The following is a 10,479-nucleotide window of genomic DNA, read 5'->3' as shown; positions in this document are numbered from 1 at the left end:
CCCAACCTTCTGTTTTTCCATGTAAAAAGAAAGTTGTGTAGGATGATGTCAAATAAGTTATTGTCATTGATAAATTCATTGAACTCTTGCATAGTTCTCATTGGGGGATTCCTCCTTCCTTCTCATTAAAGTTTCCAAAAATAATTATGTTGGAATTTGCATATTATTGAATTACATCTATTAATGTTATCTAAAGTCTCAACCTGTCTAGGGAGGGTGAGAGGTCATATACATTCTGTTGGTGTAAATAAGTATTTACTTATTACACTTACTTAAGTTTACTTAGGTTAATGCATTATTTATTTAATTTGCATTATTTTATTTGTGAGAGACTTAGGAGTTTGCTCACCCTTTTGAGTTTTCATATAGACAACACAGGAGTACGCAACTCTATTTAAGCACATGGTGTCTACAACACTATTTTGTGTGTCACACTCTTGTAGGCTTATCCTCACATCATCGCACATACTTTCATGCTTAATGGAGGATAACCCATATCTGGTGGACATGTGCTTTGTTGTATGACACATCATGGTGTTGATTACGAGGCATTCTAGATGTATCTCAGAGGCCTTTATATATAGGCACTTCTAGTGTGTTTGAACATCACATTCTAAACAAAGCAATGTATTTGAACATACTCTGATTAATTGATCATATCCATTTTTGGTCTACTGTGTGCTTGTGTTTGAGTTCTTAGTTCCTGGGTGAATTTTTTCCTTAGGCAAATTCTTACATTGTATCAGAGCAACTTGGAGACTTTCTCATCACATAGTCATTCGAGACCACACTTGCTTCATTACCGCAGCCCGACTCTAGAGTATCACAAAAATTGAGAGTGTCCAGCACCATATTTGACCTCGCCATTACGTCTGAAATACTGAACCGGTGAAAATCGGCTACAAAATTGCCTACCCTAGGTCAAAGTTGATTGTGAGGCAAAAAAAAAATTTGCAAACTGGCACTCAAAGGACCGATTTGCAGAATTGGTATGATCATTTCAAATCTGTACATTTAATTCTTAGATCTACTTTTTTTCATTTGCATCTTTGCTATTTTTTCAGATCTGCATTATTTTCTGAAAAAAATTTGGCCATGGGGCCATAGGAGAAATTTTTTGCAAGTGAAGATTAAAGCTTGTTGGTGCAAATCTGATATTTGCATCACATTCAGAAGGTCCAAAAACCCTCAGATTAGATTTTGTTTCATCCAAATCAGACATCTAAGGCAAAATCTAGAGCCATTTGTTTTTTGGAGGTGTGGCGGCGATTCAGAAAAAATAACAGTAGCAACGATTTTCAAACAGCGATATCTTCCTCATACGGACTCCTTTTTTAAGCAATTTTTTTTGTTTTGGGGTAGGATTTTGTAATCTACACATTGGTGTACGTGGTTTGAGATCTCTGTTTCTATATTTTTCTGCAACTCCAAAATCTTGAATTTTTTCACTTAAAATGCTTGGTATGGGCTCATCTGGACTCCAAATCAGGTTTTTTTTTTTTTTAAGTGCATATTTTTTTATCTAGTTTCCAAATCTGCACTCACATTATAAGTTTTGTAGATAGAAATACTACTTTCAAAAATAGGCCCTAAATTGGCGAGTGGCTTTCAAGTGCCAACAACATCTTTTTCAGGAGGGGTTCTTTAATTGGTCCATCATGGAAGAGTCAGATTTGATCTACTTGACACCAGATAACTAGAAGGAATGGAGTCAACTTATGGTAAAATATCTCTCTCAGCACAATGTACTGCCATATGCGCCAGATCTTGAGTATATTGTTGATCAAGTTGACCTCCTTATTTCTACTCTTTATCGCTATATGGAGTATAGAGTTCTAAAAAAGATGTTCAAAATTAAGTCATCTGATCCATATGTTTTACGGATGTATCTTTGGGAGCATTATGGAGATCCAGCTATTCCTCCATTCCTAGAAGATCTTCTTCCACCAGTTGCAGCTCACTCCTCTTCAAATGAGATCACACCTCCAGCTCCTGTTGCTCCTACTGATCCTATTTTAGCCATAGATGCTTCAGAATCAGTGCAGTAGGATACTTTATGTCTTCCTACTCTACCTTCATGTGAAGACTTCCTTTCAGACATTGTACAGTTGTTCTAGGAGTCTCACATTGAAGATGTGGGAGACATTATTGATGACATCCATCTTCTATTTGAGGTGGATACTTCATCCTTTGAAGATCTTCTTCCACCAATTGTAGCTAACTCCTCTTCAGATGAGATCACACCTCCAGCTCTTGTTGCTCCTATTGATCCTATTTTAGCCATAGATGCTTCAGAATCAGTGTAGCAGGATACTTTATGTCTTCCTACTCTACCTTCATGTGAAGACTTCCTTTCAAACATTGCATAGTTGTTTCAGGAGTCTCACATTGAAGATGTGGGAGACATTATTGATGACATTCATCTTCTATTTGAGGTGGATACTTCATCCTTTGCCGCAGTGACAGATTCATGTACTTCAACACTACAAGGTACTCATGGTCTTCTAGGTGATGATTTCTTGCCAAATATTTTAGTTCTATTCTTGGAGTCACACACAGTAGACATGGGAGACTTTTATGATGATTTCTCACTTCTCTTTGCTGAGGAGTCTTCTACAGTTGTTGCGAGGGCCCACTCTAACCCTCAACTCCATGCTCTACATGATCAATCCTTCCAAATTGGCATGATTGTGGATTCTTCTTTACAACATCTGCAGGAGGTCTCTTCATCAGTTGAGAAGACTGTTGGTTTTCTAAGTCAAGTTCTACCTCCTTCCTTGTTCGATTTTCTCTTATCTTCAGTAGTTTTGGAGGAAGCCATCATCAGTATTGACACAGGGACTTTTGAACAAGTTTCAAAGATACCAGTCATCATAGAGATTCCTTCTCCATCCAGGGGACATATCTCACAGGTACCCTTGCTCTTGTTTCTTTCAAAGGGGAGGAACATCATCCTACGGTCATGGATCAGCTTCTACATCAAAGCATTTCTCATTGATCGACATTCTTCTTTTGGGGGGGGAGCCTATTATGTCTCTCTTCCTTCTTCATTCTTTCTTGTATATATATGGATCTATGTCATAATGGGGGGGTCTTGATTACTCCATCCATCCGTGCATCCCTTTTATCTCTCTTTTTGGGAGAGGGTTTTTCCCGTGAGATTTTCCCTCTTTCCAAGCTTTATGAGAGATTTGCATCTTCATTATGTACACGGGTACCTAACATGGCCTAGTAGCCAGGACCCATTATGCATCTTCATCCTAGTTTGTAAGCTTAAGGGCATTCCCCTAAGTTTCACTTAAGGGGGGGTGTTGGTGTAAATAAGTATTTACTTATTACACTTACTTAAGTTTACTTAGGTTAATGCATTATTTATTTAATTTGCATTATTTTATTTGTGAGACACTTAGGAGTTTGCTCACCCTTTTGAGTTGTCATGTAGACAACACAGGAGTACGCAACTCTATTTAAGCACATGGTGTCTACAACACTGTTTTGCGTGTCACACCCTTGTAGGCTTATCCTCACATCATCGCACATACTTTCATGCTTAATGGAGAATAACCCATATTTGGTGGACATGTGCTTTGTTGTATGACACATCATGGTGTTGATTACGAGGTATTCTAGATGTATCTCAGAGGCCTTTATATATAGGCACTCCTAGTGTGTTTGAACATCACATTCTGAACAGAGCAATGTATTCGGACATACTTTGATTAATTGATCATATCCATTTTTGGTCTACTGTGTGCTTGTGTTTGAGTTCTTAGTTCTTGGATGAATTTTGCCCTTAGGCAAATTCTTACACATTCAACTTGTCTTTAGTGCATTAGATGTAAAGGATGTGCTGTTAAATTGTTATTGTGAATTTGATTTTTGACTAGTAATAAAAATATTTATTCTAACATTTATTTTTAAAGGCTTCACTTAGTGAACCTAAACCATAGCACGTACATTTGTGGCATACTAAAGAATCCTCTTATTTTTAAAGTTTATTGTCCCAAACTCTTTTTTACACCCTTCCAATATCCACCCACTACCCCTACACCAATTTTTTTATATAAGTCCTCACTCCTTGTCCGAAAAAAAATGCCCTTCCCCCTATTTAAACAATATATTGTCCCCATTTTTTTCCCATTTTGAACAGCTATTATGAAGTTGTGTTTTCAATAAAGACCACATACGTATCTATTTTATATTTTATATTTATTATTTCATATATATATATATATATATATATAAAGAACTAAGAAAAATAAGAATTAATAATATATTCACTCCCACATTTAGATTATGGATGGTGCTTTGCCTATCTGATGAATAGGAAAAAAGGGGCATCTACGTTATGAATTTAAAACAAACCATAATTAACAACAGGAAAAGGGTCTTTGAAGAATTAAGTTATAAATTGAAATTGGAGTTCTTTGTATATTATTTTATTATAAGTTATCTCTGGACATCTATTATATAAGTTATTGGAGTGTATTATATTAACTTGGAACCGCGTTTGTAGAAACCAATCTTTATTTATATTCACATGTAGTTTTGTTTACAGATGATGTTATTTCAGGGGAAAGATTATAATACTACATGCAAAAGCTTGTACAGAATGGGTGGTAGCAGCGAATCGTCACCATTATTTCAATGTAATAATGATAATATAAGAGATATATAATAATCCTAGTTGCTCAAAAAGTCCTTCAACCAATGAGCAGATGCTCTTGCATGTCTGGTCAAGTTTTTACTGCGGTCAACATAATAAAAACCCATCTTGCTTACATATCCTCCACTCCATTCAAAATCATCCATAAATGTCCACCCATAATAACCCAACACGTTACATCCATCCCTGTAAAATCACATTAAAAAAACAAATATCAAACAATAATACAGTGGAAGGAAAGTGTATGATAATATTAGCAGAGATCATGGCAAGTGGAGTACTTTATTGCCAATGCAAGGTTCAATAAATGCTTGGAATGGTAGTTGATTCGCCATGTATCGTTTAATCTCTCCTGCATAGTCATGCCTGAATTATATGAATCATCGATCCCTGCACAATAAACAAGTAGATTGTTTATTTCACCTTCAATTTTGCTTCTTAAATAAATTATAGTTTTAAATAACTTGATTGCTGCATTTATGAACAACTCCCTCATCCCTCTTAACTTATTATAAGAAGAAAATCTACAATATAGATGGTAATTATACCATTCTCTGTGATATAAACAGGTGGATTGTTGTATTTGTATTTGATATAGTTGAGCAACTCTCTGATCCCTCTTGGATAAAGATGCAACCAATCAGCTCCTCCCTGATAAATCATAAAGTTCATTCCACTTTGAATCAAGATTATTGTCTAAAAAATACTAGTTACTACTTTTATAACTAGTTTTCCAAGCTTACCTGGGGTCCAATCAGAACACCATCACGTTCATCTGCAGAAAGGGAGGAGAGTTTTAAATAAATAAATAGTCCCATGTACTATTTTATTGGAATCCACTTTACTCAACCCAACTTTTGAACACTAGAAATAAAAATCTTTGAAGTATAAAACTAGTTATTATTAATAAAAAAAATACTCCACTCACAGACTAATGTGGCCCGGGCATCCTGTGTAAAATTGTTGTTCAATGGGTTTTGAGTAGAGTTGTCATCTATGACATACATTCCAGTATAATAATTGATGCCCAAGAAATCAAATGAGTCTTTCACTAGTTTTGATTGGGCTTGGGTGAAATGGGGCAAACGGGCACCCAATATAGCTCTCATTTTTGCTAGATATTCACCTTTTGTTAGAGGATCCATATACCTGATTAACCCATAACACTATTATTCAATCTCTCAAATGTTTAAAAAACCCATGCTTGTTAGAGAATTGTTATAGATTAGCCAGACAAAAATAGATATTTAATTAACTCACAATATATTTGATAATTAGAAGATATCTATTGAATGATAAGTCAAAATGGGCTTTATAATGCATTGCTGAATTATTTATAATAGAATTGCAAATTAAGAAAGTTTAATTTTAGAGGAAATTCTATGGCTAAGTACACTTGATTTAGAATCTACTACCAATATCAGAATGAACTTGTGAAAAGAACCAATGGTGCACTTCTATGAACATCATTTAAATACAATGAATGCTAAATATTTTATTTCATTTATATAAAAGATGGATCTTTATGAACTACTACCTACTCATAACATATTAAATTCTAATAACAATATCATAGAACAATATAGTAAAGCACATTTAGTTTGGAGTACTAATATCTTTAGGAAAAAATCCAAGACTGCATTTTGTAAGCATCGCCTAGATATAATGTATGTTTAATAATTAATTTCATTCTTATAAAAAAAGATTCTTATGAACTACTACTTATAAAATATTAAATTCTGATAATAATATTACCATAATATAATTATTATTATATATAATAGAACTCTTTTTAAATTACTATTAAAAAAAATTATTAATAGATAAAGTCATATGTTTATCATGTATATGACAAGGATTCTGGGTTTTCTTTCTCATTCTTTCCCCAATGAGTCTTTAAATCAGTTTCTATTTATTAAAATATTTATGGTAGTTAGTCCACTTTGATTTTTTTTTAACTAGTATGTTTATATCAATTCAATCTCTGAAGCACACAAAATTATAGTTATAAGGATCAGTACAAACCAGTCAAAGAAAAAAGTAAGAGCCCGTCGACTGGCTTTTGTGTCGGCCAATGAATTGCTGTGAGGCAAAAACCAGTGGGTTACAAGCGTGATGCCAATCTTTCCTTTTTGTGTTTTCTGCAATAGTATAGATAACCCATTTCAAATCTATGTGATTGATAAAATACAAAGTAAACCCATTTCATAAAACAAAAGTTGGTGTCAAATAAAACTTATTAAAATATTGATGAACTTGGCATATATACTTGATACTTGTCTTTGTATAGTTTAACGGTAGCACCATGTGAAAGAAGTAAATTGTGATTGACAATATATGTCTCAATAGCTGAGTTTCCAGCACTGCAGTCTCCAACTGATTTGGAGCAGCGGCCAGGCGCAAGGCTTCCAAAGTTGTATCCATACACACTCACACTTATCAGCTCATTTATTGTCACCCAATCCTTCACTCTATCACCAAATGCTTTGAAACATACATCTGCATACTTCACAAAATCTTCTCTGTACATACACCAAAAACAAAACATCAGCATTGAGCTCTCCATTATATTGGTATAAATGATTAAAAAGAAATGTTGATTTAAGAGATTACAAAAAATTTTCTATTAAATAATTAGTAATTATATTAACTGATGATAAATGTATTAGAATTATTTCATTGTTTAGAAAAACAAGTCCTATGTAATGATTTGTAGTTGTAGTTATAATAGTTTTATACAAAAAATAGTAGTAAATTTATTGTTTTGCCCATCTAACTTCATCAAAATTCTAAATAAATATTTTAATATTGAATATAACTATTTTTTTGATAATCATAAATAGATAATACGTATGAAGTGGTGGTGAATGCAGTGAATGCATTGTATAATTTGCACAGCTTTGTATTTACACTAATTATCAAAATATTAACATAATTACCTAACATGAGATTAAAAAAATTATATTAATGATCATGCTCAAAAATTAAATGTAGTCTAATAATGAACTAAAATCTTAACTTTGCAAAAGTTTGATTAACTGAAAAAATAGTTCTTTTTCATTGATTGATTTATTTATAAATGAATTCTACTAAAAAGACTATATAAATCATCTAAACAAATCAAACTTTAAACTATATTATTTAACCAACCCCAAATTAACTTACATAATTCTTTCGCTTAAGAAACCTCCATACTCATCCTGGAGAGCTTGTGGAAGATCCCAATGGAATATTGTCATGAATGGACGGATGCCTACAATTTTGAGATTAATTATCTGAGTATGACATATACATAAATCTTCCCATAGATTTCCACATTCTTTAGTGTCATGATTTTACTATATTACTGTTTACATGACTGTTGTTTCTCTATGTTTGTTTGAAACATTGGCTTGGATCTTTAAGATAATCATATATAATCTCTTATGATACAACAAAAACATAAATATTAATATACCATGCTCAAGAAGCTCGTCAATAAGATTGTTGTAATAAGCTATTCCCTTTTTATTCACCTTCCCTCTTCCATCTGCCCCCAAAGAAATGGTCAACGAGTAAAGATAAAACAGATAACAACATCAAAGTAGAGAGAATATTCTATAACATATAAACCAAATTGAATTTATAGAGAGAATATTGTATGACATACTGGGGAATATGCGAGTCCAGGAAATTGAAAATCTATATGAATCAACTCCCAAATCAGCCAAAAGTTTCACATCTTCCTGAGAAGTTTAATTAGATGAATCAATACTCATGTCTTACCTTTAATCTAACCCACTATGTAACAAGTAATCAAAGCAATAACTTAAAAACATTATCAATAATAATAATAATATCCTTCCTCTGATGTGTCATATTCCATTTTAATACAAACCTTATAACAGTGGTACTGATCATCAGCAACATCACCGGTGCTATTGTCAACAATTTTCCCTGCAAAACCATTAACATGCAAAGAAATAAAGTGAATAATAATAACAGTAAATGCTACTACCAATGGCTTATGTAGCAAATGTAATATAAATAACAATAGTATCTCCCCATCCTCAAATAAAACCTGGAGTGTGAACAAATGTATCCCAAATACTTTGACCCTTTCCATCCTCATGAGCTGCTCCTTCGTACTATATGAAAAGCAACATTCATTATTGAAGAGAGAGGGTGATGAAATATAGAATAGTTAGATCTATGAAATTTTACTGTTTTTGTTGTTAGTAGATTAGATTGTATGTCTTTTTTAGCATTAATATTTTCTAATACACTTTATGATCTATTATCACAAATAAACTCATAAGCTTTTTCAGAAGCTCTTTAATTTGACAATAGATCATAAAAAGAAATGATTCAAAACGAGAAACCACCATTAACATCTAAAACACTCAAAGAACATTATTAGTCTTGTCAAACTGCAACAAGAATAAACCAACAAATGCAGTGAATAAACTTAAAAGAGAATGGGCAAACCTGATAGGCAGCAGATCCAAGTCCAAAAACAAAGTGTTTTGGGAAGGACTTTCTTCCAAATCTGGTATAAGCTGTGGCTAAGGATAAAGCCCCCAGTAAACAAAACATCAACATGCATTTGCTAACGCCCTTCATTTTCATTTGTGATCTTCTGTTTCAGCTTGGCATAAATTTATACTGAATTTTTCTTATTTCTGATCTTCTTAATCCCATATAAAATATCAAGTTGACAAATCCATAAAGATTTTGATGTCTGGCAGATCTTATCAGATATACTTTTAATACTTGCATGCTCAAATCATAGGAGTTATTTATTTAAAGGGCAAGATTAACGTGCATCCATCCTCTCAAAATTTTATTTATTTGTTGATGACATTTTCAGAAGCACAGACTTCAAGTTGTTTTAAATTTGCAGAAACCAATCTTTGCAAATGGTATTTTTAAAATAATTGGAATCCGTGCTTTAGTCTCCATTATCCAAACCTCTTTGAAGATGAGCACAAACTAAAATATTCAAGAAACTCATGAGGAGATAAACTGGAATATTAAGATATTTGCCATGTTATGATTTTTATTTTGAAGTTTATAATTTTTTTCTGGATTGAATAATGTTGCATAAGAGGTTTATCTTTCAAAAGAAGTATCAATCATTGTCTCTTCAATCCTATCACGTGATGAATTGTCCTTCTGTGTACCGTTTATAAATATCTAATTGGTTGAAGACTTTCTAAGGGACAAGGTAATCCTTTTATAAAAGAATATAATATGTAGTTGCATTTGATATGTTTAATCTCCTCTCTCATGGCTGTATTAGTTTATATAAATAATTTTAAAATCTTTTATATTTTTTTAGTCTTTTATTTGTTTAATCTCCTCTCTCATGGTTGTATTACTTTATATAAATAATTTTAAAATCTTTTATAATTTTTTAGTTTTTTATTTGTTTGTTTCATATCTATAGATAAGGTATTTAATTTAATTTTCATATTTTTCTATCATTTTAGAAAACTAATTTTTAAACATCATTTTCTTCTATCATTATTTTGTTTTATTGAAATGGAAAATTGTAGTAATTAATTTTTGGATATGTGCAAGATCGTGGTGTGACAAAAAGCTGCGATCTGAAAAATATGTAGTTCTGAAATACCTCAAAGCACTTCAAAATCTATTCTAACTTTTTTCCCAATACCAAACCAATAATTAATTCCTTTAGAAGACATAGTATATCTTTGAGTATCAACCTTACGTGGTCAAGTTTAAAAAGTCCCAAAAAACATGTTTTTGGCTTGTGTTTGTGTGTTTTTTACTTCAAGAATGTATCTCACAAACTTTTTCCCAAACAAATT

General features: G+C 32.4%; 1 protein-coding gene across 1 annotated transcript; it reads right to left on the bottom strand.

The window, feature by feature from the left end:
- Nucleotides 1–4,683: 4,683 nt before the first annotated feature.
- LOC149553952 (beta-glucosidase 12-like) lies at nucleotides 4,684–9,274 on the bottom strand. The gene is made up of 13 exons (XM_089789964.1): nucleotides 9,134–9,274; nucleotides 8,727–8,793; nucleotides 8,544–8,602; nucleotides 8,316–8,391; nucleotides 8,124–8,195; nucleotides 7,832–7,919; nucleotides 6,936–7,188; nucleotides 6,692–6,807; nucleotides 5,595–5,815; nucleotides 5,410–5,441; nucleotides 5,215–5,317; nucleotides 4,948–5,056; nucleotides 4,684–4,852 (listed from the first exon to the last, which is right to left on the bottom strand). The coding sequence occupies exons 1-13, from the start codon at nucleotides 9,272–9,274 to the stop codon at nucleotides 4,684–4,686; spliced, it is 1,506 nt and encodes a 501-aa protein (XP_089646090.1).
- Between the last annotated feature and the right edge of the window lie 1,205 nt (nucleotides 9,275–10,479).

This window comes from Cupressus sempervirens, chromosome 6 (assembly GCF_028749045.1).
Source record: "Cupressus sempervirens isolate cs-2001-9-10 chromosome 6, ASM2874904v1, whole genome shotgun sequence".
NCBI lineage: Eukaryota > Viridiplantae > Streptophyta > Pinopsida > Cupressales > Cupressaceae > Cupressus > Cupressus sempervirens.
Note: the sequence above shows the minus strand (reverse complement) of the source record. Positions and strands in the feature narration are given on the sequence as shown.

Excerpts from the sequence above, each read along its gene's own strand:
- LOC149553952 (XM_089789964.1), bottom strand. The coding sequence starts at position 9,274 with ATGAAAATGAAGGGCGTTAGCAAATGCATGTTGATGTTTTGTTTACTG. Across the intron at positions 6,808-6,935 it reads TATACAAAGACAAGTATCAA|AAAACACAAAAAGGAAAGAT; the intron begins GTATATATGCCA and ends ATACTATTGCAG. Across the intron at positions 5,318-5,409 it reads GTGTTCTGATTGGACCCCAG|GGAGGAGCTGATTGGTTGCA; the intron begins GTAAGCTTGGAA and ends ATGATTTATCAG.